This window comes from Chenopodium album, chromosome 5, assembly GCF_948465745.1.
Source record: "Chenopodium album chromosome 5, dcCheAlbu1.1, whole genome shotgun sequence".
In the NCBI taxonomy this organism is placed as follows: domain Eukaryota; kingdom Viridiplantae; phylum Streptophyta; class Magnoliopsida; order Caryophyllales; family Amaranthaceae; genus Chenopodium; species Chenopodium album.
In genome coordinates this window covers 74,255,346-74,279,851 of record NC_137838.1, presented here as the reverse complement: position 1 = coordinate 74,279,851, position 24,506 = coordinate 74,255,346, and the positions used below count along the sequence as shown (strand labels likewise).

At 36.6% G+C, this 24,506-nt stretch overlaps 2 protein-coding genes and 5 non-coding genes across 7 annotated transcripts; 1 reads left to right on the top strand and 6 right to left on the bottom strand.

Annotated features, from left to right (window-relative positions):
- Positions 1–999: 999 nt before the first annotated feature.
- LOC145633149 (uncharacterized) lies at positions 1,000–3,122 on the bottom strand. The gene is made up of 2 exons (XM_081685429.1): positions 2,075–3,122; positions 1,000–1,976 (listed from the first exon to the last, which is right to left on the bottom strand). Exons 1-2 carry the CDS (start codon positions 3,120–3,122, stop codon positions 1,000–1,002), a joined length of 2,025 nt encoding a protein of 674 aa, XP_081541555.1.
- A 916-nt stretch (positions 3,123–4,038) lies between these two features.
- On the bottom strand, positions 4,039–4,194 carry LOC145634095 (U4 spliceosomal RNA). Its single transcript, XR_014113375.1, has one exon. It is a non-coding gene; the product is annotated as a U4 spliceosomal RNA (small nuclear RNA).
- A 1,153-nt stretch (positions 4,195–5,347) lies between these two features.
- LOC145633266 (U5 spliceosomal RNA) lies at positions 5,348–5,462 on the bottom strand. Its single transcript, XR_014112602.1, has one exon. It is a non-coding gene; the product is annotated as a U5 spliceosomal RNA (small nuclear RNA).
- Positions 5,463–5,865: 403 nt separating this feature from the next.
- TRNAS-AGA (transfer RNA serine (anticodon AGA)) lies at positions 5,866–5,947 on the bottom strand. Its single transcript has one exon. It is a non-coding gene; the product is annotated as a tRNA-Ser (tRNA).
- Positions 5,948–6,760: 813 nt separating this feature from the next.
- On the bottom strand, positions 6,761–6,916 carry LOC145634090 (U4 spliceosomal RNA). The gene has a single exon (XR_014113373.1). It is a non-coding gene; the product is annotated as a U4 spliceosomal RNA (small nuclear RNA).
- A 740-nt stretch (positions 6,917–7,656) lies between these two features.
- LOC145633268 (U5 spliceosomal RNA) lies at positions 7,657–7,775 on the bottom strand. The gene has a single exon (XR_014112604.1). It is a non-coding gene; the product is annotated as a U5 spliceosomal RNA (small nuclear RNA).
- Positions 7,776–9,202: 1,427 nt separating this feature from the next.
- Positions 9,203–22,813, top strand: LOC145632290 (folylpolyglutamate synthase-like). Its single transcript, XM_081684623.1, has 17 exons — positions 9,203–9,300; positions 9,699–9,861; positions 10,753–10,964; positions 12,012–12,077; positions 13,319–13,428; positions 14,243–14,303; positions 15,460–15,543; positions 16,302–16,358; positions 16,592–16,652; positions 17,735–17,781; positions 17,949–18,026; positions 18,221–18,379; positions 19,146–19,472; positions 19,593–19,671; positions 20,166–20,318; positions 20,557–20,762; positions 22,394–22,813. The coding sequence occupies exons 2-17, from the start codon at positions 9,711–9,713 to the stop codon at positions 22,451–22,453; spliced, it is 1,911 nt and encodes a 636-aa protein (XP_081540749.1). The 5' UTR covers positions 9,203–9,300; positions 9,699–9,710; the 3' UTR covers positions 22,454–22,813.
- Positions 22,814–24,506: the final 1,693 nt, after the last annotated feature.

Here is a 24,506-nt window from a genome sequence, read left to right as displayed (position 1 = left end):
TTTGTCTGACGATCGGGAGATGATGCGATTTAATGCTGCCACTCGTCCTGTCAATTTTTGGGTTTCTTTAACATTTCGGGGGGATTGAATATTTATTAGGGCTCTGACTTGGTCAGGGCTAGCTTCAATTCCCCTTTGTGTTACTACATAGCCCAAAAATTTTCCAGCGGATACTCCAAATGAACATTTAGTAGGGTTAAGTTTCATACCATACTTTCGCAATACCTCGAAGGTTTGCTTGAGGTGATCGACGTGGTCCTTAGCTTTTTTAGATTTCACCAGCATATCGTCGATGTATACCTCCATCGTCACTCCAAGCTGGTCCTTGAACATCTTATTGACGAGTCTTTGGTACGTTGAACCTGCATTTTTTAGTCCAAATGGCATAACTTTATAACAATATATACCTTTGTCGGTCATGAATGCCGTCTTCTCCTGATCGTCGGGATGCATTAAGATCTGGTTGTAACCGGAGTAGGCGTCCATGAATGTTAAGAGCTCGTGACCTGCCGTTGCATCTACCATGGCGTCGATGTGCGGGAGCGGGAACGGATCTTTAGGGCATGCTTTATTGAGATCGGTGAAATCGATGCATACTCTCCACTTGCCATTCTTCTTACTGACGACGACAACATTTGCGAGCCAATCTGGATACTTGACTTCTCTTATTTTTCCTGTGTCGATCAGCTGCTGCACCTCGTCATTGATGATCTTATTCCTTTCCGGCGCAAACTTCCGACGCTTTTGCTTGACGGACTTATGATTGGGGTCGACGTTCAATTTATGCGAGATGATGCTTGGGTCTATGCCAGTCATGTCCTTATGCGACCAAGCGAAACAGTCTTTGTTCTCTCGGAGAAAGGCTAATATGTTGTTTTTGAGTTCAGGTGTTAAGTTGGCTCCGACACGAACGGTTTGATCAGGTATTTCAGGGTCTAAAGGTATTTCGTCGATTTCGAGGTCGTTGGGATTGTCTGGTGTCGGGCCATGCTGTAATTGCTATGCGGTTCTCATGGTTGGTTTAAGGGTTGTTTTGTAGCAGTGTTTGGCTTCGCGGGGCTCTCCTTTAATTTCTTGGACTCCCCACGGGGTAGGAAATTTGATTGATTGGTGGTAGGTGGAAGGTATGGCTTTCAATCGGTGGATCCAGGGTCGTCCTAATATAGCATTATAGGCTGATGGACAGTCGACGATGTTGAATTTGGTTTGAGGGTTTAGGCCTCCTACATAGGTTGGGAGGGTTATGTCTTCGAGAGTTGACATGCTTTCTCCACTGAAACCGACCAGAGTCGTCGACCTTCTGGTGATGTCGCTATCCTTTAACCCCATATCTTCCATGGCTCTTCTGAACAGGACATTTGCGGAGCTTCCTCCGTCGACCAGCACCCTTCGAAGCAGACAATTCCCGACGACCAAAGAAATTACCAAAGAATCTTCATGCTCCCTGTTGATGTTGTTGACGTCGTCATCATCGAAAGTAATCAACATTGCTTCTAGCTTCTTTTCCAGGGGGTCTCTGATCTCGTCCGGGACATCTGCATTCTCTATTGTCGACTTTGCGATCCTTTTTGCTGCAGAGTAGGTTAGTCCACAAATATCGGAACCACCAGTGATAACATTAACTATTACCTTAGGTACAGGAGGCTTGGGAGGTCCGGCTGTCGTCGTCTTTTCTGGCTCACGGCGACCTGCGTCACTGCTTTTCTTTTTTCCTAGTAGATGCTTGAGGTTGCCTCTCTTGAACTGGAAGGCGACTTCTCTTCGCAAGGCATAGCAGTCTTCCGTCTTATGGCCATGATCGCTATGGAACTCGCACCATTTGCTCATATCTTTCTCTGACTCTGGCTTGTTACTCTTTGACGGCCAACGCACTTTGTTTCCCAAGGGCTCCAATTCTTTCACTACCGCTACGATATTCACGTCGAAGCCATACTCCGATATCTCGGGGTACTGGGGGCGTCGAGAATATCCTCTACCTGCACAGCATTAACAGAACGTGATCTACATGTTGCCTCGTAAGGCTGATGTCGCCATGACCTTCGGGGGTTGCTAGCGGCCTTTCGATCGGATGAACTTCTGGAACTTGGATAGGAACTGCGATTGGTGATATCTTCGTCGAAGCGCATTTGGGCCACGGCTCTGGTCCGGACTTCTTCGAACGTTGAGCATGGATATTTGACCATATCTTTATACAGATCCGAGTCTGTATGCAGTCCGCGGAGGAAGGCTTCAATGGCAGTCCTGTTGTCGACATTCTTGATCGAGACTTTCTCTTTGTTGAACCGGGACCAATAGGCTCTGATGGTCTCCTTAAGACCCTGGACGATCCGATACAGGTCGCTGGTCTGCTTGTCGAACTGCCTGCTACTTTCAAAATGGGAATAGAATTTGTTAACTAACATAGCAAAACTAGTTATACTACCTGGTTCAAGCTTGCCGAGCCACTTGAGGGCGGGGCTTGTCAGCGTCGCACCAAATGACTTGCACATGCACGCCTCCCAGCACTCGAACGGGATAGAAGCTTGCCACATTCGCTGCTTGTAGTACTCGACATGCTGCTCTGGACAGGTCGTTCCATCATAGAGCGACGTAAACGTCGGGAGCGACAATCTTTTGGGAATCCGGGCCAGGGCCAATTCGTCGCAGAAAGGGGTAGCTGCAAATCCATCTGGGGCTTCTCGCTGGACGGGGATCGACACGCCGGGCATCTTTTTCATCATTGACAAGACCCTAGAGTTATGCTTTTCTAAGGCAACCAACCTTTGGAGTAGGATTTCCAACCGATCGGGCTGCGGGTTACCTTGGTCGTCGCCTGGAGTCCGGATGCTTCCTTGCCCAGCATTCCTGATAGGGGGGTCCACGTCCATTTTCTCGCCACTAGATTCGGTATCAGTATCATGGGGGGACTCAATGATATCGAGCGACGACATTCTGGGGATCAGGTGTAGCTGCCTCGGCCGGCGACGACGATTGCTTTGGGTGGATTCCAATTGCTGGCGGAGAGCGGCTGCATCGGAGTCTGACGCTTCTTTTTCCTTGCTGAGACGCTCATTAGATTCCCTAGCAGCTTCGAGATCGGCTTGAACTTTCTCATAGGCAGCTTTTAACTGTTCTGGGGTCATTTCGTCGGCTGACATGTTGAAGGCTTGGTGAGAAATTTTTTGATTTTACCTAGTTGTAGCCCCATGGTGGGCGCCAAATTGTTTATGCTAATTTTTGTTAAGTGGGATTGAATATCAAAATCTAGGCTACGGATCAACTAAGCAAAATATAATGTAAGGCGAAAAAGAAAAAGTAAGTAAACGACACAAGGAATTGGTGACGCGGAAAACCAAAAGAAGGTAAAAACCGCGGGTAGAATGAGGATCTACCAAACTTTCACTATGCAAAAAATAATGTTGAGTTACAAGTTTGTGGTATAGGATGAATGCTAAGAACTGATGCCATGCTTGTTGCCGCTATGACCCTTATATAGACGATTTGCTAGGTCATGCCCTAGCCGTTGCAAGGAGATAAGATCATGCCCTTGATTTTAGGATGTTAGTTGCGGAGATTCCCTCTCTTCTGTTTTGAACTCCAACGGACTGGGAGAGCTGAGGTAGGACTGAGTCTTAAGCTTATCTTTTCCCAAAGAATAGGGGGTCGTTACTTGACTCGGTCTTCTGCTGATAATGCAAGCTTCGTCACTTTCAAGGCTTCGTCAATGAATGTCTTCGTCGTTGACCTATGCTGACTGTCGTTGACTTGACCTTGCGTATTTTTACCCATAACAATATTATTGATCCAAATCTTTTGATGAAAGATCTATAAAGTTTTTTGTGTGAAATACATACGATGATTTAATTTATCTAAAACTGATTCCTACTATTTTTTGGTTTTTTAAATTTCTATTTCAAAAGATCAACATTATAGACTGATGTATTATAGTGAAAGGCTCATTGGCAAATTCATTGAAGCTTATATATAGATAAAAATTGTTAACGGTAGGATTAACTTCTAAAACTATTCTCCGAAAATATATGTTACTATGAATTGTAGGGCTTTTCCCTAGTAAAAGGGAACCCTTCCAGAAATTCTCGACGGCCTCGGTCAAAGCCGAGGCCAAAGAGGGGGTTTGGAAATAGTTTTCAACCAGCAATTGACGCGCCTCGGTTATTACCTCACTAGCTGCGTCATTGCCCCAAGCGCAAAGATGGATATTATTTTCCAGAGTTTTCGCTTATATACTAGTGTCATTGGTTGTTTATGTCTTAAACTATATGATATGGGACAAGAATAACAACCTCATTTGTACAAAAACTATACAATAGCTTTAACCGTCAATTTTTTTTTAAAGTAAAGTATACATGGGGAAAATTAGGACTGTCTTATCACAAGGCCGTGGCCTAATTTATCATAGAGTAAAAAATAAGAAAAACTTACTATCCATAAAAGGATCGATATCTTGATGAGTCGGAGTAGAGTAATCAAAAGAAGCAACATAGTCTGCAGCCTGATTTACTTCACTAAAAATATATTGAGACTTGAAAGCCTAGAAAGAATCCAAAATTGTCTTGATATCTGACATTAGGAGGAGAAGCTTCCAAGGACAGCTAAAATAGCCCTGCAAAATATTAATGACAGTTAGATGATCCCCTTCAATGAAAATATGCGAGATGTTATGGTGTCGGGCCAAAAAAAGACCATTACGAAGGGTAATAGCTTCAGCAAGAAAAGATGGACAAGAACCCAGGTTGTAAGAACGACTAGCAATATGATTCCCTAAATGATCCCTAAGCACTACGTACTCCGGCTGATGTTGAATTAAGTGTAGCAGAGCCATCAAAATTAAGTTTACAGTATCTCAATGGAGGGGGAGACCAAGTAACTGTAGTGGAAGTCGGATGTAGAGGCTGGCAGTGGGGCATGCAAATTATCGGGTTGGTAAATAGAGTCTAAAAAAGAATGAGCTTGTCATTCCTTATAAAGAGAGAAAGCTCGAATATAGACCGCAGTTATGCTAGCCGAAGAGCTTTTAAAGATTATTGCATTACAACATTTCCAAATACTCCAAAAAAAGGATAGCAACCTTAGGGAGAAGATGAGAAGAGTGAAGTTTGATTGTACGAAAAAAAATCTAGGAGTTGAGAAGAGGGGTAATGAGCCCCAATCCAATGACAAACTGAGGGAGAAGACCATAGCGCAGAAGCGAAAGGGCAATGAAGGAATAAATGTTGTTGAGACATAGGGTGAGCATTACAGGAATATATATATTTCTGGCCTGGAGGCGAGAGTGTGTCTAGTAGGAAGGCTATTACGGAAGAATAGCTTTAACCATCATGGCATTATTTGAACTTTATTTGCTGGGAGATCCTATGAAGAACTCCCTTCAAAAATAAACGTATGCAACTAAAAGCAACGAGCACACGGTATTCTTTAGTAAAAGGCGAAAGAATAGTTCGCTCTGCGCTCACTGCGTGGCTGCGTGAATAATAACGAAATGAGGCAAACTTATTTATACCAGTTTCTTAGCTTCGTTCTTACTTTTGGTCCATATGGGACTAATCTCTAAATACTTATGGATTCATAAAGACTATACTGTAAGCAGTAAATTTTTAGCTCTTAATCAATAACGGTACCAAATCTCATGAAAGATGGATATATCATATATGACTACCTATAGCAATCATTAAGTATCGTTTTACAATCAACTACCCATGAATTCTATTCAATCAGCATCACATAAAAGTTCTACAGTTATATGAAGTTTGTTGATACTAGTATTAAATACACGTGCAGTTTTAATTACTCCTACCGTTCTTAAATCTATTATACGATTTGGCTTTTATCATAACTTTAACTATAAATAAAAAAAATAAAAAAAAACGTGGACGGCAGGATTCGAACCTGCGCGGGCAAAGCCCACATGATTTCTAGTCATGCCCGATAACCACTCCGGCACGTCCACGACATTGATAATATTTCATTAATAACAATTTTATTCTTTTCTTTCAGTTAAAGATGCTAATTGTAAATGCATCATTCATAGTGACATTTTAAACATGTATTGGGCCGTTAAATGAATTTCGTATCATAATTTTAACATGCATTGAACCAATTATTTAAAAAGAAATAGTAAATATTATTATTAAATCTCTCCTCGTTTTATTTTTCAAGCATTACATTTTGATTTATCCACATTTTTTTTGTCTTTTAGGTATTTATCATTTTGACTGACACGCATATAGTTGTCATGTAGGCAGCTCATTTGACTTTAATACAGATTTATAAATATCTCACGTTATATTTTTTATTGACTAGCTTGAGTATGCATCGTGCTAATGCATGGGTATTAATAATAATATCATAAATTTAAAGTAAGAAAATTATCGAGATGAAAGAATATAACTTTGTATTAAAAGATACTTATGCCTTTGCATTCATAGTTCTATAGTATAACAAAAGCAATTCAAACCAAAATGAACCAAATCTTACATTTAGTTTTTTAGGTGCTTAAATTTCATCCATTAATAAAGACAACAAGTAGTCTTACATTATTCTTACTACAACAAAAATTATTTCGTACGAAGTAGCATACAGATGATTCAATAATATCATGTACATACTTAACTAATATGATCCGAAGATTCCCAGCATTCTTAACTAATATATATGATCCCAAGATTCCCAGCATATACAAATGATACATCTATTGTTAGCGGCAGGAATTACATAACTTCAAAAACCATTCTCCAAAAATATTTGTTACTATGAATTATAGGGCTTTTCCCTAGGAAAAGGGAGCCCTTCCAGAAATTCTCAACGGCCACGGTCAAAGCCGAGGCCGAAGAGGGGGTTTGGAAATAGTTTTCAACCAGCAATTGACGCGCCTCGGTTATTACCTCACTAGCTGCGTCATTGCCCCAAGCGCAAAGATGAGTAGTTCATGTGAGAGTTCTCGCTTATATATTGGTCTCATAGGTTGTTTATGTTTTAAACTGTATGATATGGGACAAAGACAATAACCTCAATACTACCCACTACATAAGAAAGTCTATGATGACTTTACAATGCAAGAACTACTAAGTACATTTTAATTCAACAAAATGAAATGGATAGGCATTATATTTGTTACTATGAATTATATCATCTCTTGATTAAGCATGGTATGATTGCGTTCTTCATGTGGCTTCTATCTATCTAATTATAATATAACATCTTACTCTGTAAAATTTCCAAAACTTTTCCTAGGCCACAAGTTAGATAAGCTATACAAGTATTACTTTTTATAGAAATGACTACGGTAAAATTTTAATACTTTTATGGACATGGTTGGTATACATTGTAATGCCTTCAATAAGGACAATCATTTTTATCCCGTAAAAAAAAGGACAATCATTTTTAGTTATAGAAAAACTAACAAGGATATATGTGAACCATGGAATTATACTCGTATTTCAATTTGCAAGAGTAAAGCCTACATACTTTCTAATACTCGATAGTCGATGCCCACTCCAGTACTTTCCCACGCGACTACACGAGTCATAACAATTCTTAATGAGAAGCATCAAGTATTCAGGTGTAACCTTGCAAGTAATATGACCAGTAAATTTTAACACAAACATTTCACACGGTTTTCACATTACATTGTTGCAGCATTTTAAACTAGATTTGCTGGGAGATCTATAGAAGAACTCCCTTCAAAAATAAACGTATGCCACTAAATGCAGCGAGCACACGGTATTCTCTTTAGTAAAAGGCGAAAGAATAGTTCGCTCTGTGCTCACTGCGTAGCTGCGTGAAGATTATGGAAATGAGGCAAACTTATTTATACCAGTTTCATAGCTTCCTTCTTACTTTTGGTCCATGTGGGACTAATGTGATTTTGGAGATAGTATTGGCCTATTGGGGATTTGGGGGTGTGAAATTGTGAATGCATGTGTGATCTCTAACCCACTAGACTCAAATGGGTATGTATAAGTTTGAGTTGACTTTTTTTTTTTTTTTTTTTAAGTCTGAGTTGACTTGAACTTGGATTTTAGTAAAAATAAAAAATAAAAAATAAGGTGATGAGTTATTATTTGTTAAGGATATGTTTGGTATAGACGTGGTTTTCTGTATATTTTATTGATTGTAATAATTTCATCTTTGGTGGGTTCTCCGTTATTAATTCCACCTTTCGATTATTATTTAATAATCCTACTTTACATAAGACATTTTCTTTTGTCGGTCCTTTGTGACCGATAATTAACCTGTACATTAGGTAACTTTTTATTTTTATTTCCGTACATGATTAGTAAAAAAACTATATATATAAAAAAGAAATAAAGGGCGGCTGTTAACTTAACCCCCACATCAACCCTCTGACAGCCTTCCCTAGGAGCGTTGACCAACCCAACATCTTCCTTAGCGCCTTGCCGCCTTCCAACCCAGCCTCCTCCACCACGCCGGCCAATCCACCACCACTCCCTATCCCCGCCGTGACCACCCACCTCTTTCGAAATCCTAATTCCTCACATCCCTCCCTGCTCCCTTAATTAGCTTCCACCACCACCACCAAATGTATCATTTTCCTAAATTTACATGCCTAAAATCTTACCCAATCAATTTTCACGGCAAAAAGAATAATTACATGCATATCGATGCATTTTATGATACCCAAAATGAGACACTAACGTTATTTATTTTTTGCAATTCCAAATTCAATTGGTTTCTTAAGCCCTAAAATGATCCCCTCAACCCTTAACGAAATATTTACGCAAATTGAGAAAAAGAAACTTTTAAAGGCTGACCAGTAACGAAATTTAACGAAAACCTTTTAAGTATTAGCAAAATCTATTTTTTAAGTGTTAGTTATTTTTTATTTTTTTGAAAGAAAGAGTTTTGTTTACTTCAGCTTAAATTCAGTTTAGTTCAGTTCCTAATTTTCTTCTCTCGTAAAATATCTAGCTCAGTTTAGTAAATGTGAATAGGCCCTTAGTTAAAAGTTTAGATAGGTATCAAAAATTATAATAGTGCTTTTCAATGATAGTAAAAGTCAAAATTTTCTAAATCTCCTTAATAAAATATAGGAGAAAATGCAATGAAAGAGAGAAGCCTTGGTGAAAATAATGTACTTTAGAAAAAAAAAAAAAAAAAAAAAAAAAAAAAAAAAAAAAAAAAAAAAAAAAAAAAGTAGTGAACTGTGATATTCTAAGTTTCTAACCCGGCTAAAAAGCAGTGGCACCGAACTAGCCGTTTTTATCACTCTTACATTTTGCGTCTTCTGTGGTGAACCACTGAGCTTCAAGAATAGATTCGTGTGTCTTCTCCTCTCAACTGGTAATCTCATTACTTATTTACTTTTTTAGAAAAAGGTGTGATCTTTAGCTTCTGTAATGTTGGTAACTTGGAGAATAATTGAGATTATAGTGTTGCAAATGGTTAATTGCTTAATATTGGTGTTGTTTATCGAAAAGGGTTATGTTAAATGTGTTTATAGAGTTATATTGCCTCTGAATTAGGATGAATTTGGGCAGAAATTAAAATGGTTTTACTCAAAAATTGAATTTATGATGGTTATTGAGAGAATTTGAATTGGGTTGTATTTAGAATTGATTCTAGAGTTGTAATTGGTTCAGTAGTGTGATAGTTCTTGTGAGAAATCGAATTAGTTTTAATTTCCTGCTGACAATCAGGCTGAGTATTGAATAATCGGTTAATGGTTAATGATGTTGCAGGATTTATAACTTATGTTGCACATTCAATCAAATAATTTCCTAAGGCATCAATGGTTTTGCATTTCATGCTTCTGCCGGAGGCGATGGTGGTTAAATGGTGTTACGGCTCGTGGGGTTTCATGTTTACCTCCTTGTTTAAACAGACATGACCCTCTTGCTTCAAGTGAGTTATAGGGCTAATTTGTACAGCTAATATTATTGGTTGCCTATGCTTACCTTTGTGTTTATTGTGTGGTTGCCAGTTATATAGATCAAAGGGGTGTTTCTATCAATTGCAATTATATAGCACATGTATGTGTCCACTCATCATAGTCAGCTGAAAGTCTGATATCTAACAAGGATACTTAAAGTTAGGGTAATTTCATGATTGAAATGCTTATTTATTGACTTATTGCTTTTGCCCCTCTATTTCTGATTGAAAATTACGAGCTAGTGTTTTCTTAGTTTGAGTATAGTAAAAGCCATATATTATCGGACACTTCATTTAACCTCAAGTTCTACTCTGATATGGGTATGTATTCTTGACTTCAAGTTGAAATGTGGACCAAAAACATGGGAAATTTTAGTTGACCCTTAGACTTGTAGTTTTATCTAATATCTAATTCACTAACCTACCCATCCATGAAGGAACTACAATCTGAAGCATGGTTAATTGAATGATGTAACCCCATTGCTTATTGGCTGGATCATTTTTATTTTGCTGATCATGCACAGGATCACACACACCTTACTATATTGATGTTTTTCCTTTCACCATTTTTCTCAACCAATAGACATACATTTGGATTAAACTATCTCATGCCAGAGGTTTCATTGACTGAAGCATTTCCAATGTATCATAGTTATACACCTTGGTACTTGTACTACAGTTTGACCTACATGCTAGATAGTTCAGCTTCTTGATTTGGCATGAGAAATGCTGTTTTCTATTGCCATGAGTTCATATATACATTTGGGTGGGGTGGGGGGTGGGATGGGCGCTTTGTTAGATCCATATGTTTATTGTGACATATGTTACTCTCTGGTTTCTAACTTAATCTAGCTTCTGTCTCAGGTCTCATATCTGGAACGATATCAACGGATGTTGTAGAAAACCTAACAAGGAATGAAGTAATTGAGGAATGCTCTTGGGAATTTTCCCATTCACGTTCTTATGAGACTGCCATGGAAGCACTTTCTTCCCTCATTACAGGTCGGAAACGTGGGGAAAGGCCTTCTATCAGGGGAAAGTACAGTAAGCTAGAACGCATGACTATGTATTTGCAGGTAATATGAGTTATGTATTCTTGTGATTGATTATGAATTTATAATGCCATCACTTCCCTCTTGACCTAGTTAGTTTATGTCCATATTACCATACAGGCATGGTTTGAGTGATTACTCTGACGAAGTATTTTAATTGTGTGGAATATGTGGAGCATTTAAGAATGCATGCTGTTTTAAATTTCTTGGTATTTTGCTTAGCCATCTTGTGGAGTGTTCTAAAGCCAGAAAAAGACTGTAGCCTGTATTTTACAAGGAGGTAGAGTGGTTTGTTCTTGTCTGGGGAAAAAACTATTTGTGATGTCATAGGTTAAAAGTGGTTAATGTTTTGAAAATTCCTATAAGCATACTAAAGCTATTATTGAGATGAGAGCAGTATGATCTCCTTGCTAAACAGCTGCTTTCTATTGAAAGAGATTTCCCTATGCTTTTACCCATCTTTTTCTTTGTCTTTAGTGATCTTATATTAGCATGATAATTTCATAGGCGGTATCCCCCAGCGAATCGCAAACTCTTTTGCTTTTGTCCATGGGTTCATATGAAATCTGAATCCTATAAGTGGATACCGTGTTGGGTTCTTGTTCTAACCTTTATCTACTATTAGAGGAAATATCAGGATGGAATATCAAGTTCTCATGAATCTTCTGTGTTAAGAGTTTTGACTTGCTTAAAAATATTACTCCGTAAAAGTTTACAAAAGGTAGTTTGTCACAGTTAACTTTATGTTTATAGTGCTTAAAGAGGTGATAGATAGCAAATATTGGTGACGTGGCATGTTTATAGTGCTTAATTAAAAAAGGGTGACACGTGACACATAATCTGAATTAGGAACACTTTTTAATTTATGAGTATAGATTCTCTAGTATTCTCTAGTATGCTGAGCTAATGTTTTGGAGTTTAGTACTTAAACTATACAACGACCTTAGCATGTATGCCATTGTTTCAATAATGTTTTGATGCGCAAATTTTATTTCTTATGCACTTGACAGTTTTCTCAGCTATCATCTGAACGTGAGCATATTACTGTATTTTCTGTTTTCTCTGAACCAGATATTAGGATTGGAGGATAATATAGCTGAACTTAACATCATCCATGTTGCTGGAACAAAGGGGAAGGTAATTTTTTTCTCCATATTTTTTTTTGATGAAATTAGTAATTTCATTAATAATAAGTCATACAACATCTATAATGATTATCAACCACAAGTTTAGAGAATTAGCAAAACTTTCATACTCAAGCACAACTCCAACCTCACTGCTTCAAGCTTAACGCGAGCAATACTTTGATGTCTTTGCATCTTTCCGACGGGAGGTCTTTACATTATGATTTCGTGCATAATTGTCGGATTGGAAAATTGATGAAACACCCTAAACTCTTTTGAATCCAAATCATCTTCCCCATGAATAACTACCTAAAAAAGGATATAGAATCCCAGAAAAACAAATAAAAAGAAAGGTCTCTCGCAAGGAGAGATGAAAAAACCTTGTCTTGAGGAGAAAATATCCTCGCAAAAGGAGGAGGAATTATTAAAACGTGAAAACAAGTAATAAAGATAGAGGCTTTCTACTGGAAAAACCGATGGAACTAGAAATTTACTAATGGAGGCTAGGGTTTGAGAGAGAAGAAGAGGGAGAGAAAAGAGGTGGCTATGTGTAGGATAATTTTTGGTCTTCCTTTTACACTTGTTTTTTTTTTTTTTTAAATCCTGAGAACAAGACTTGGCATGTCATTGGTATTCATACAAATCAATACTATGGGTCAGAACTTGTTTGCGTCTTACATCTTGTTCTCCCTATTCTGAAGGTAGCTTGCAGTCATGCATATGAAATATGAAATGTGAAATGTTCTTTCATGTTAATGTGGGTAAATATATTACTGCCATGCCAGCCATTCAGAAAGCTCTTATGGACCTTTTTCTCCCCTCTTGTTCCTTTTTTCTCCTTTTGATTTTCCTGTGAAGGGTAAGTCAAACCAGCATCTGTAGGAAACACTGAAGGTTGACTGGAGTTTAACCCAAGGTTATACGACTCATACCACAGGGGAGTAAACTAAAATTAGTAGATTGAACCCTGGCTACCCAGCAGTGGAGTTTCTCTTAAGTTTAGTTTATGGAAAGAAAGGGGGAGGGGGTGGGGAAGTGGTGGTCAGGTATGAAGTATGATGATGGAGGTAAAAGAATTTATGACTTGTCCTTGGAGGATTGGAATTTTCAAGTCTCAACTAGTCAAGCAGTTAAGTTATGTGGGCTATGTGCTCATTGCAGACCCTAGGTCTATTCAGACAATGGTTTTTTAAAATGAATATCTTTATTTTCTTTCCCTTTGCCCCTAACATCTACATGATGTTCTTTGTCCAGGGGTCGACATGTGCTTTCTCTGAGGCAATTTTACGCGAATGTGGTTTCCGGACTGGCCTTTTTACATCACCTCATTTAATTGACGTGAGAGAGAGGTTTCGACTTGATGGGTCAGCATGCTCTTCCATATATCTCATTTCTGTACATGATTTTCATCTTTTATATTTTTTTTCCTGCTTACTGTATTCCAGGAGGCAATATCTCTCCTTTAAAAAAAAAAAAAAAAAAGCCGTAGAAAGCTTGGCATTTTAAATGAAACATTCTACAACTAACTTGAACTCTAGAATGTTGATAGTTACAGTTGTCATTAGCCATCCACTCGTCATGCTTTGAATTGACAAGTAGGAAATAGTTTGTTTAACACTTCAGAAGTACTTTCTATTTTATACGTGAAGATAGAAGAAATGAGAGGTTCTGTACTTTTGTCTTTTTTTGTGAATATGATATTAGTTGGTGGGTTCTCTTATATGTGGAATGGTTTTAGTAAAGAATTTTAATGGCGGATAACAGCCTTTCATGGAGTTGGGGTGTGATTTTAGAAGCTTTGTTGTTCAATAGCTTACTGCATATCAGCTATTTGACAAATGATGTGCAGTATGGCCTTTTAAGAAGTAAAATAACAAAGTTTTCCAAGCCTCGGCTATCAACTTAAGCAGTATTGCTCAAACCGAGTATTATCTTTATTTCTCTACTAAAAGTAAAGGAGCCAAAGGAGAGATGTATCACAACCGCAATATCTAATGCTCTTATTCTTGAATGTTGCATATAGTCTTTGTATGTTTGGAACTTGGAAGTGGTTTTTAAAGATAGTTTTTGCTTTGTCTTCAATCAATTCACCTTGATGCAATTTCATGTTTCTTAGCTTAATTAGTGTTGGTTACTCCATAAACTGCTGAAATGTTTACTATGGGTTTGCACGTGTAGGGTTGACATTGCTGAAGAGAAGTTTCTGCAATACTTTTGGGACTGTTGGGATCAATTAAGGGTACAAGATCTCTACTTTCTAATTATAGATATGATTCATCCTGTTCTCTTCTCGTAATCATGAAAATTTAACCCTAGCACCCCTTTGCTTTTCACACTACTTTTAGAATGTGTAAAGATTTTTTTTTTTTTTTTTTTTTTTTTACTGTAGTAAGATGGGTCAAATTTTAGTATATGCTTAATGATTGTAGGCCCAATTTGTTAAGTTCTAGATAATTTTGGACACTGTTTTCAGGTGTAATCCTACCGGTAGAAACATTTTTATTTACTCTTGCATCTTTAACAAAGCATTGTTTCTGATTTAAGATCCCTAGATAAAAGTAAAATAGTATCACTACCTATGTTTGAAATTGTTTGTAAGTTACTATTGGTGTCCAATGCCGTATTTCGCTATTATTTTGATTTATGTGTCATTATTCATTTAACATTTTATAAAGTTGACCTAACAGGACTATATTTACATGTTAATCATCAGCATATCCGTAAATATAATTATGATCAAAGTTATAAAGATTTGGCCTCATAAGTTTCTGATGTGTAGACATTTATGGGATGGTGGACATGAAATCTACATTCCATCAAATGCTCAGATTTTGAACCATTGGTTAAGTATGTTCAAGATTTCTAATTAAGAGGCTATACATCCTATTTTTTTACTGGTGCCTGATATCATTAGCCTGTACTGCTCTAGAATGCTTCCTACAGCTGTTTCTTCCTAATTATTATTGCTAATTCTATTAGTGATTTAGTGTGTATGTGTAGTGTTTCATTGACTAGCATTAGTATACTCCGAGTTTGGCTGTTTGCACTTGGCAGCATATGCACTTGTCTATGACGGAACTTGGTTACTCCTGTGTGTCACTGGTATGTGTCCAAGCGTTAGCCTAGGCTGTTTTATGGAAAATTCTCCTTTAAATTTAGGATTCAAGATGAAGTGTCAAGGGTTCTAGTGTTCTACCCTTGTTGGAATGTGAGGATTCAACAGAGGTATTATAGACTATGAGTAACGTGTAGCAATTGTGTGGGATCCTGTACATATTATGCTTTCCTGGGTTTCTTGATCTTATTTTGTTGAAGTTCTCATCTAAATTGTAGATGGTAATTCTCTTTCATTTTGAGCCATTTTTCGTAACTTGACTGTGAAATTTGTGCTGCAGATTAAAGTAACCGATGATTTGCCTATGCCTCCCCTATTTCAGTTTCTCACTCTTCTGGCATTCAAGATATTCATTGGTGAAAAAGTAAGTTCCTTTCATCTGTTGCCTTGTTAACTACCCTGTGCTATGAAATTTGTACGGGATCTAGTCTTTACACTATGATTTAGTCTAATGGGTTAAGCTCATTCTTATTGTAAAAGTTAAGCTACCTTTAGCACTTCATATTCTTTTAGTCTATTATATTACTGTGTATTAGCAAGTTCCATGAACCTCGACACTTTCTTTTTTGCAATTCACAGCATACTAAAACCATATGTAAAGGTATAGCTTTGTCCTGCATCATTAGTTGTAAGCATGACTACGTTAGGAGATTCACAGGACCAAAAAAAAAACCCTGTGACTAAGAAACAGCACTTGAAGTCTTTAATATGCAAGAAAATGCTTTTGTTCAGTACTACCAGCTATAGGTGTGAGGAGACTCACAGCATCAAAGCAAACCTTTGTGACTCTGAGAACCAACACTTGAAAGGTGTCAGCAAGAGGAATCAAGAATACAAATTAGAGGATAGGGACCTCTTGGTAGACCGTGCTCTTGCTCTATTAATACTGGATAAAGATTAGTAGATGGAGTTCTTCATAAGGACTCCTTTCTAAAAAATGTGACTGCAACTACTCATGGCTTAATGAATACAATAGTTCTCTTAAAGATGGCTGACTGCTGTTTACTGCTCATTATAGCTCATGTTGTCTTATATTCACTTGCTCCGTATTATACGAGACTTCTAAAAGAGAGCCTCCTTAATATATCATAAATTGAGATATCTAATGATTTTTGTTGACAGGTTGATGTTGGAATTATTGAAGTTGGTCTTGGAGGGGAAAAGGATTCCACAAATGTGGTATGTATCTTTGGTAGTGATCTAAGTCATCTAACCCTAAACTACCACTTCTCTCTCTCTCTCTCTCTCTCTCTCTCTCTCTCTCTCTCTCTCTCTCTCTGTATATAAATAGTTCAGAATATGAAGTAACCTACTCAGCATCGAAGTTTTTTAATGGATGTTCCTTATGGTTGATAATTTAAAGTGGATATTGATGTCTTTATTTGCTAATCTTATGTAACATGGTTATGCAGATTAAAGAACCTGTTGTTTGCGGAATCTCTTCATTGGGGATGGACCACATGGAAACCTTAGGTACTTCTTTTCATTCAATGACTAGGGAGTCAAATCTCGGTTGTAGTCACAATTGCAAAACCACTTTGCATGGTAATGTGAATGGTTTGCAGCTGTCACGGTCTAATATCGTGGTCGCGGTAAGCTCAAAACCCTATACAATGTGGTTGCGATGTGGATTTGTGGACGAGGTTTAGTTCTCTGTTCCCTTTTCATCTATTTCTTTATGATGATTCATGTAAGCTAACCAAATTTATTTTGGGACTAAGTCTTTGTTGCTGTATAAGTCTATATCTGCTCTTTGTCACTATTGTATAATTACCCTATTCATTCATATGCCACCGTCATGTATTGGGCTCAATCACTCCTTTTTTTCTGTTGCAATCACTTATGAGGATTATAACAACAAAGCCTTGGTCCCAAAAGAGGATTAAAAAAAAAAAAATCTGTTGCATTTCTAACAAGGCTGCACCGAGATTCCAGGCTTTGCAATTGTCTTTTGTTTTGATAAACCTGTTTATCATAGGTTTAGTTACTTATAGTGGCTTTTGTGAGATTCACTCACTCACAGAATATTCTTTGTTATTGATTTGTCAAAGAGATATCGTTGTAAAGAATGCAATACTGTGTTAAATTACTAATTAGCTAGAAACTGATTTCCCTGGACATGCCAAATTTACCTTCATACATCATATGCTAGTGTTTTATGTCTATATTGCATGTACCCCTTGTCTATGAATTATCTGGCAGTGACATTAATTCTCATGAGAGATCTAACCTTATCTTCCAAATTCTTGGGCTTATAACATTCAATCAAGTATAATTTACAGTCTTTAGGAGTATAATATGACAAGTTACAGTGGCGTGAACCTTTTCCAATAACCTACAATCTATGTTAAATGGACTTGGGTACCCAATACCCATGTAATACTAAGTCTTAACTACTTCCTCCCCTGTATTAGCTAAGATATCTTCTTTGTTGCATCTGTGGATTGTTTGTGCCTCCTTTTCATTATTTGATAATATTTAGATGTAGTTATTGAATATGGCATATATCTTAGATAATGCATGACCTTAAAAGTCTTGAATAATTTAATTTTCAGGTGATACTTTGGGAAAGATTGCCTTCCACAAGGCTGGTATCTTAAAGGTATAAAACCTTGCAGAGAGAGGGGGGGGGGGGGGGGGGGGACTTTATCATTGTAATACCTTTTCATATTACTATAGTATCTATTCAAGTTTTGATACATATGATTGTCTGTTTTATTTTTTTCGATTGTTACCTGAATTCGCCTTATGTCATCCCTGCTCTTAAAGCCCAGCGTACCAGCATTTACGGTACCCCAGCTTCCTGAAGCGATGGATGTTATCACCGAAAGAGCTCACCAATTGAGGGTAAGGTTGTTTTCCATTACCTTAAATTAGCCATTAGCACTACACCAAATCTGGCTTGGTCTTATTATTAGCTTGTCATATTTTGACCTTGAAACCTCAAGTTTCAGTATCGAGTGGATTATATGAAAGTTTTTCTGTGAAATACCATATTTGGTTGCCATTTGATCTGTCTTTTCTGTTCTTTATGATGGCAGATTCCCTTGGAAGTTGTGCAACCTCTTAGCTGTGGACAGTTAAATGGATTACAACTCAGTTTGGCTGGTGATCATCAATATGTTAATGCAAGCCTTGCTGTTTCCCTCTGTAAATCTTGGCTTCAACAAACAGGGAACTTAAAAAAGGTGTTTACCAATGTAGGTTGGCAACTTTTTCCTCTTTTTTTCTTGTACTGTACTACTGTTTCACTTGAATAAACTATAATGTCAATCTATTTTTGATTTCTGTCCTCAGTTTCTTATTTTAGCAGAGAAATATAATATGTAACCTTGGCTGTGATATGAGTAATTGACCTTGTACTCTGTCTTTGTTGCTGACTTAAGTATACTACATGACCTGCCTGCAAATCTCTGTAATCTTTTCTATCTCCAAGGTAGTTTGCTTTTAAAGATGAACCTTTGACTTTTTGAGTGATTACTATTGGTTATGACCTTGTTTGGCAATCTGTTGTTGGCTTGTTCAATGGGCTTGTTTGGTTTGCCGATAGTATTAGCTGTTTTTATTGGTCAGATGTTAGCAATTTAGCCTTAGCAGTTTGCAAAGATGTTTGGTAAAGCAGATTTTAGCTGTAGCTGTTTTTGTGCAACACTTGTGCAAAAGAGCCAAATTCCTATGAGAAAAAGCTACTCCAGGTAGTGTTTTTTGTATTGACTGGAAAGTCATTTACCAAATATATTTTTTTGGCTGTTTAAAGATTGAACACATGAAAAAGCCAAAACCTTATAAAAAAACTAGCAGAAACCACTTACTGAAGAAGGCCTATGTTTGTTGATATCTTTGTGAAACTTTAATAAATGGTTTGTATACTGTAAAAGTGCAAAGTTTATATTTTTGTTTAGTTTTTAGTGTTTGATCTTTCACCTATTATATTTTTGGTTTCTTATATATGTAAGATGTAACCAGGATAGTTGTGAAGCTGATCTGCCAGATGCTTTCTTGAGAGGTCTTTCATCAGCACGTCTTCCTGGGAGGGCTCAGATAGTCCATGATGACATATGTAGGTCCTCTAATACACCTACAGGAGACCTGGTGTATTATTTGGATGGAGCGCACAGTCCTGAAAGCATGGATGCCTGTGCTAAATGGTTCTCAAAGGTTGTGATTGGCGATCATAAGTCTACATCATTACCCTCCTTAAAGTCATCTTCTGAGAATCATTTTGGAGAGGCATTTAGCAAATATGGTTTCACCAATTGTGAAAAGGGAAATAGTGATATAAACTCCAAGCAGGTGTGAAAATGCTTTAAAGTTTTTATCTATTTTTCAGGACTCCTGTGAAGGGATTTCTCTCTGTTTTTCATTGGCATTGTTTTAACTTGTTGGCTCTACTGTTCATTCATGGCTCTGTAGATTCTTTTGTTCAATTGCATGGAGGTGAGAAATCCACAAATCCTGCTACCAAACCTTGTTAGGACCTGTGCTTCCTCAGGTACTGCTATTGTCGGTGTTATTAAAATATGACGCTGTTGTTTTTTTGAACTCATAATCTTCTTGTTGTTGTAATTTCTCATTTATCTTGTTGTAACTTTTAAAGTTTTGGATACAAATGGGTCACATGTATTTTGTTATTTGTCTCCCATAGCTCCCTGAGGGACTATTGTTTCTATCTTATATAATACTATTGTGCATGGCTTCTCAAATCGGATACAAAGGGTTGGTCATATGAAATTACTTTATAAACTTTCATTTATGGAAAACTTTCTATAGTCAGCATCTCCAAAGCTACTACTATTACCTTGCACACACTTCAAACTACTTGGCATACGATTGCAAAGATGCTTCTGTGGTAGCTTTTAGCCATATTGCACCTTCATGGTTATGTCTCTCAAGTTGCTTGGTGAATAAATGATTCTGTTCTGTTATATTCTATTTAACTAGATGCAGTTAATTCTGGCTTTACTGAGGAATCCTCCAATCATTCAGGTGTTCATTTCTCTGGAGCCTTATTTGTTCCTACCATATCCACATACAACAAAGTTGTTTCTGGTTCTTCAATCACTTCTTCAAACACACCTAGAAACTTGTCTTGGCAATATAATCTGCAGAGAATATGGGAGAAGTCAATTAATGGGAAAGGTATTCTTTGTTATTACGAAAGAGGTTCTTTGCCTTTCTGTCCTTTCAATTTCATCAGTATTCTATATAACTATTCACGTATGTTTTGTTAGATTTGTTATTGCTTTGTTCTGTACTTAATATAAACTACTACAGCTTCACGCAGTTTTACATTTTGTGAGGAGCTAGACAATCTTTGATGCTATTACAATATTAATTTCTTCTTTTCCCTAACTGTGGCTTTTTTGTATTCAAACAGATTTTGATCCGGATAGAAATAATTTCATAGAGTGCTTAAAGAATGAGAGTAGTGACGCCTTGTCACCACCTGAATTTCTTCATGGTGATCATCATAGAGCCTTTCCTGGTGATTCTCCTCGTACCAGTGCGGTTGTTCCTTCATTGTCATCAGCAATTAAATTGTTGAGGGATTGTGCAAGGGAAAACCCTTCTGTCAGATTGCAGGTAAGATCTACTTATGAGGATTTTAGAACACCTGGAATGAGTGGTGTTGTATACACATTTGCCTTGCTTTGATGAGTCTAAAACCCCTGAGAATTAAGGACCATATTAAATCTAACATAAGAATGGAGTGCAGATTAATATTAGTTCTAATAAACTTATCTGGCTGTATGCTGCACTTATATGTGACCATTCTCTCATGTTGCTTGAGAGGAATTGATTTTATCAATGGTATTACTGGAAAACTCACTCAAATTGCATCTCACTCGGTGTCATCTTTTTCTTATTGTTACTTGATAGCCTCATCATGGCCTATGTATCTATTCCAACCTACTCATTTAGCGGGGTGTTTTTTTTTTTTCTTGACTATGTAACTCAGAATCTTCATTTCACCTCAAGTACCTATGTCACAGCTCTGACACTGTACATGGGTTTGGACAGTTGCTCTTCATTTCCAACCAAATTTATGGGAATTCTCATGAATTACTCAACTTTAACCTTTTTTTTTTTAAAAAAAAAAAGTTTAACCTGGTATGTGCTCCTGGGTTATGAGTAATCGAGTGAGTAAATTACTCGTTTTATAATAAGAATTGTATTTTTACGTAGTGTTTTCATATGGGTTTATTGGGTGGGTGGACCCATTGAAGCTATGAGGCGGCTTAACATTACTCCAGTCATAGGTGGAACATAGGGGGATTGCCGGGAGCCTCGACAGTCAGCAATTCAGCACCTCACATTTCCAAATTTCTTGCAAAAATGAAGTTTTTATTTTATTTTTATTTTTATTTTTTATTATTTAAAAAAAAAAAAAAAAAAAAAAAAAAAAAAAAAAAAAAGGTTATAGCTTTTATTTGGTCCCTGTAAATAAACTTAAATGAAATTTTTGGTCCCCCAAAAATACTTTTTGGGTTCAGGCCCTGACCCCAATCCAGTATACAGTCTATTTTACATGCTAATATCTAAAATCTGCAATTGGTGGTTGAAGGCATACACATTTGCAACTCAAACTAAGTTAGCTAGTAGTCTTTTTCCCTGTTACTCCTCGCTTGTGGTCATAATTGAGTGACAAGTCATCTAATTGGTTTTGAATATGAAAAGATTAGTTTTACTAGTTTAATCTTGCAGTAATTTAGTTTATGAAGGCTATATAGACAATGTGAACGTGATAGCTTTCTTTAGAGAAGATGCTGGGATGTTACTCACTAGTAGAGAGCCTGAATTTTGCTTTAATGAAGACAGAGATAGTTTAATCGAATAATTGGAATCTCTCAAAGACAGGAATAGTCGAATATGCTGTGAGACCATAAATGTGGCTGGTCACTGGAGATATAAACAAAGAGTGCTGTCCTTAGAGAGAATATAATGTTGGGATGTTACCCTATTTTTTTGGTTTAGTAGAACCCTTAGCAGTTAGCACTGACTACTCCAGCAAAGAAGATCCGATCCCAAAACCTGCCGACCTGGGATCTGGAAGGCCATTGGCTCTAGCTTAACAACTAGCCAGGATCTTCTAATTCTAAGCTTTCTTAAGTCACGCGTTAGAAATTCCTCCTTTTTGTTTGCATAAATGCATGCCCATAGTTGATTCTCTTTTTTGAAGATGATCTTAATTGCCTCTCAATATGCTTTGGCAGGTCCTTGTGACGGGATCATTGCATCTAGTAGGAGATGTTTTGAGGCTGATAAAGAGATAACTTTTACGAGCTCTGGCTTTAGCTTGTCATAACTACTCCGTGGGTCTGCCACCCAGAAGTCACAATACTTAGCTATTCAAGGTTCTACCAAAAATAGCTCGTGTCAAGTTAACCTGAAATCACAGTGCCATAACTAGGTACTATGTTTTTCTTTACTTCATTCATCCTCCATATGTATAAGGATCTGGGTGTGCACATTGCCGTGACATTCTTTTGCTCATATATATATATACAAGCTTTTGAACTGTCATATTCTAACTTGCTTTGTAGAATTTCAGCTTATTCCAGATTAAGACATCATTAATTTCCGGAATTTACTATCATTTCATCTAAATAAGATAAACGCAATGGATTTGTGTATGCTTGTTAACTTGCTAAGTGGTTCCGCCACTATAACTTAAATTTGTGCATCACTTCTTTTTATTTCAGGCTTATGAAAAGCTTTTCTGAATTAATAAGATTTTCTCTTGATTTTAATTAGCATATTATCTGCTTTTTCAATCTATATTGCTGAAAATGCAGGAAATCTGTTATTTCTGTTACGTATTTTCTTGTTTCCTGCATTACAGTGTGTGAATTTACACTGCGAAAATATAGGCAGCTCATACTCACAACTCAAGCGTGAGGCTTATAATTTTGCATGATTTTCGCCAATTAGTCTTTATATTTTTGTGAAAATGCAAAGATTGACAGAGCCTAATGAAAATAGCAAGTGAATTGCTTGTTCGGTAACATAGTAAACTTTCAGTGTTTGGTCTATAGATTGTTCGAGTTATGCTATTATTTGTATCATGCATAAACTATTCGTGTTAATTTTGATAACTAGCAAATAGCTATATACTAGTGATAAGATTGATAACTACTCTTTTTTGCTTTTAAAATGTTGTATTATACTCCGTATTTTTTAAAATCTGAAATATGAAGAATGAAAAGATGATAGGGAACAAGCTCTAAGTTATCTTATACTACAACTGTGGATGATTACGGATTATGAAATGTATTTGTTTTTTAAGGGAAAAAAAGATTTCTTATTCTTAGACCTTAGTTATGAGATGCTGAAACTAATAAGCGACGACTAATTATGGACAGAGAAAAGCAAAACTATGACTTTTTTTAGGGATCTAGTTTTGCATACATCATTGTCCTTTATGGCTCTCTAGACTCCATTATATTTCGTATATATAAACTTTTTAAAAAAAAATTCCCGTATAGTTTTAATGTTTTGTATTATTCCAATAAGTTGTGATAATAACAAAACTAAAATAATTTTGTGTACAAAACCTATTAAGAAGATATTTTGTTTGATGTTTTGGCTTATCATTTGCAGTATTGTACATTTGTATGCTCAAATACGGAGTGAATCTCTCCTTTACGATACTGTAGTTCATAATGCTTATACTTCCTCCATCTCTAAATTAGAAATTTATTTCTCTTTATTATGTGAGTAATAAATTTTAGAATTAGGTTTGTAATAAAAAGACTGAGGGAGTATCATTTTAACTTTTAAGACTATCTTTAATGGTGAAACTTGAGGGACTTTTTTTTTTTTTTTCGAAGAGAGAGTATTACTAAACTTAGCAACTCCAAAAGAAAGTTGCTAAATTAAATTACTCAACTTTGAGTCTCATTTGACAAAAAGTTTGGGCCCTTTTATCAATATTATAATATATTTTGTAATTTATTTATGTTTTTTCTTATAGTATAGATTTGGTGGGCTATAAATTGAAAGTGATATTAGTATACTTTAGAGAGTTTCATCATTGGGAAATTAAGTTCACATGAGTTGTTAAATTGAGAAGTGGGTTAGGTATCACCATTGAAGGTAAAAAACAACTCATTTTGTATTTCAATATTCAAAGTTGAGTCTCACCAATGGAGATAGTCTAAGCCTTATATATACATTATTAATTTTAAAAAAATTACAATATTAAATTAGTGTTTCCTTTCTTGATTTGGTGTTATGCACATTACTGTGAATTTACACCATATTAAGTACAAAAGATAATGACTTTCTTTCAACTACCCCGTTAAGTAAGGTTGACATTCTTTGTTT

Coding starts and splice junctions, on each gene's coding strand:
- LOC145633149 (XM_081685429.1), bottom strand. CDS start 3,122: ATGACCCCAGAACAGTTAAAAGCTGCCTATGAGAAAGTTCAAGCCGAT. Junction 1,977..2,074: donor TTCCTATCCAAGTTCCAGAA/GTTCATCCGATC, acceptor AATGCTGTGCAG/GTAGAGGATATTCTCGACGC.
- LOC145632290 (XM_081684623.1), top strand. CDS start 9,711: ATGTTGCACATTCAATCAAATAATTTCCTAAGGCATCAATGGTTTTGC. Junction 13,429..14,242: donor GAGAGGTTTCGACTTGATGG/GTCAGCATGCTC, acceptor TTGCACGTGTAG/GGTTGACATTGCTGAAGAGA. Junction 14,304..15,459: donor ACTGTTGGGATCAATTAAGG/GTACAAGATCTC, acceptor TTTGTGCTGCAG/ATTAAAGTAACCGATGATTT.